Genomic DNA, 2314 nt, shown 5'->3' on the forward strand with positions numbered 1-2314 from the left:
GAGGTGCCCAAACTGACACCAGGATTCGAGGGGTGGCCTCCCCAGTGACCCCAGTCCAGGGGGACAATCCCTGTCCTGGTGCTGCTGGCCACGGCAGTGCTGGTACAAGTCAGGATGCTGTTGGCCTTCTTGTCCACCTGGGCACACTGCTGGCTCCTCTTCAGCCGCTGTCACCAACACCCTGAAGGTGTAAAGCCAGATTTCTTACACCTAACATACACGACATACTATGGACGTCATCGATTTCAGAGGAACACAGGGTCACTGGGCAGCACCATCAGGAAGAGATACATGCAGTAAGATGAACATTAATATGTTGTTCCTTCTTCCTTCTAGGGATTTTTTGTTGCCATCATATACTGTTTTTGCAACGGAGAGGTAAGTCACCAGCTTCTGAATTATTTCCCTCCTTTGCTGGGTTAGTTCCACACACAGGTGACAAGGCGGGTGCACATCAGCATATCCTCACTTATTCTATAGACACAACCCTGTTTTGTGTCCAGTGAAAGATCTGTCAGTCTGCCCTCGTTTCTGGTCATGTAAGACATCCAGGTCAAAATGTCACCAATAAACGAGCTTCTGGAAGTAGCCAATAGAGGGGAGGGGGGGAAAGTGGGGTTTTTTTCTTTTATTTTCGTGGCACAAGTGTTTGTTTAGTGCTTTATTTCAGATCTGTGGCAGAAAGAAAAGTGGGTTCATGGAGTCGCTGCCTAATCATCAAGCTCTTTTGATTGTCCAGGGGTTTTTGACCCTTTTTTCTATTTCCAGAGTCTTTGTTTCCGTTAATTCCCTCTATGGGTGCAAATTAAGAAACTGGATAGTCAGTGGGAAAGAACAGAGCTACTTTCATGGCCCAGCATAAGGCTGGTTTGACCTAAATTTATGCGTTTTAAGGGAAAATGCATCTGCAAATAATGTTGCTTGTGTTCTACAGCAGAAACCCAAGATGAAATCCATACCATAAGGGGAATTGATCTCATCACAGCCTCAGCCATTTAAAAGTAGGATACATGGTCTAAAGGAGTCAGCTAGCTCCTTTCTAGAGGAAATTTCTAGCAACTCAGGCACCTCTGAGGGTGGTTCATGCCGCTTGTAGTACCTGACACTCATGGTACATTGAGAGGGCTCTCTCCTGGATGTGCTGCTCACTCTGGGAGAGTTAACCCCCATTTCCAGTTAGATGTTTTCAGCTGTTCCCAATGTCAAATATTTCATTTAGAAAGGGCAGTTTTAATGTGAATATGGTGTTTCTTCCCATTTCACTCCCCAGAGAGTTTCTCACCCGTTCTGTCTGTGGATACTACCTTCTTCTGATACTCTCAGCCCCACTCTCCTCCCACTGATGCTTTTTTTTCCCCCTCATCTCTCAGGTCCAAGCAGAAATAAAGAAGTCATGGAGCAGGTGGACATTAGCACTTGACTTTAAAAGGAAAGCACGAAGTGGGAGCACAACCTACAGTTATGGACCAATGGTTTCCCACACCAGCATCACAAATGTAGCCACAAGAGGAGCACTTGCCCTCCATCTCAATACAAGACTTATACCAGGGACCCTCAATGGACACCGGAATTTGCCAGGTTATGTAAAAAATGGCTCAATTTCTGAAAACTCCATGCCTTCTTCTGGACCAGAGCAGTACAACAAAGATGAGGAATATCTGAATGGCTCTGGGCTTTACGATGGAGACAGACCCGCAGTACTTGTTGAAGAAGAAAGAGAGACGGTGATGTAAAGAGAGGAGAGAAAAAAGAAGCAAAAGGATGAAAAAGGTTCCTGGAGAGCATTTAGTGGGCAAAAGAGTATCAGGCCATGCATCGGATGCCAAGGGTTTCCATATAGTTTCTCTGTTCTGTGGAACAAGAGATTTAAGTTATATGGGAACAAAAGAAGTGAGCCTCCGATGTGGCCAGCTGTCGATCACATCCATATACTCGGTGATCTACGTCTCCCTGGTGTTAACGGAGGCAGGGCTATCCAGACCTGCTGAGCAACAGAGATACTGAGAGTTCGTGAGGGAGGGTTGCAAAGCAGCACACGGTCCTTGGACCTCTTGGAGAGTGTGGGCAGCCAAGGAGGACAGGAGTCTCATCCAGTAAAGCTAAGAGTCTTGTAGGGAGTGTACAGTGCCATCATCTTGCAAGGGTACAAGCCACCCTGGGCATCAGCATCTTCAGTTTGGTTTGCTCTTTCCATGTAAAGTCTGCCTGGTAACACACACAACACTGATTGAGACTTCTTGAGGGTCTTACCTGCCTGGTCTTGCAGGCAAGCACTCAACGCAGACAACCGGCCTCATGGTTTTCCCTTGGGCAA

General features: G+C 46.8%; 1 protein-coding gene across 1 annotated transcript in view; it reads left to right on the forward strand.

Moving 5' to 3' along the window:
* Positions 1-1733, forward strand: part of PTH1R (parathyroid hormone 1 receptor) — a gene marked incomplete at its 5' end in the record, with an annotated part of 55147 nt that extends 53414 nt beyond the window's left edge. Inside the window, 2 exons of the mRNA XM_010142309.1 lie at positions 337-378; positions 1371-1733. Coding sequence (XP_010140611.1) covers positions 337-378; positions 1371-1733 — 405 coding nt within the window. The remainder of the gene's footprint in view (positions 1-336; positions 379-1370) is intronic.
* Positions 1734-2314: the final 581 nt, after the last annotated feature.

This window comes from Buceros rhinoceros, unplaced genomic scaffold, assembly GCF_000710305.1.
Source record: "Buceros rhinoceros silvestris isolate BGI_N320 unplaced genomic scaffold, ASM71030v1 scaffold1438, whole genome shotgun sequence".
Lineage (NCBI taxonomy): Eukaryota > Metazoa > Chordata > Aves > Bucerotiformes > Bucerotidae > Buceros > Buceros rhinoceros.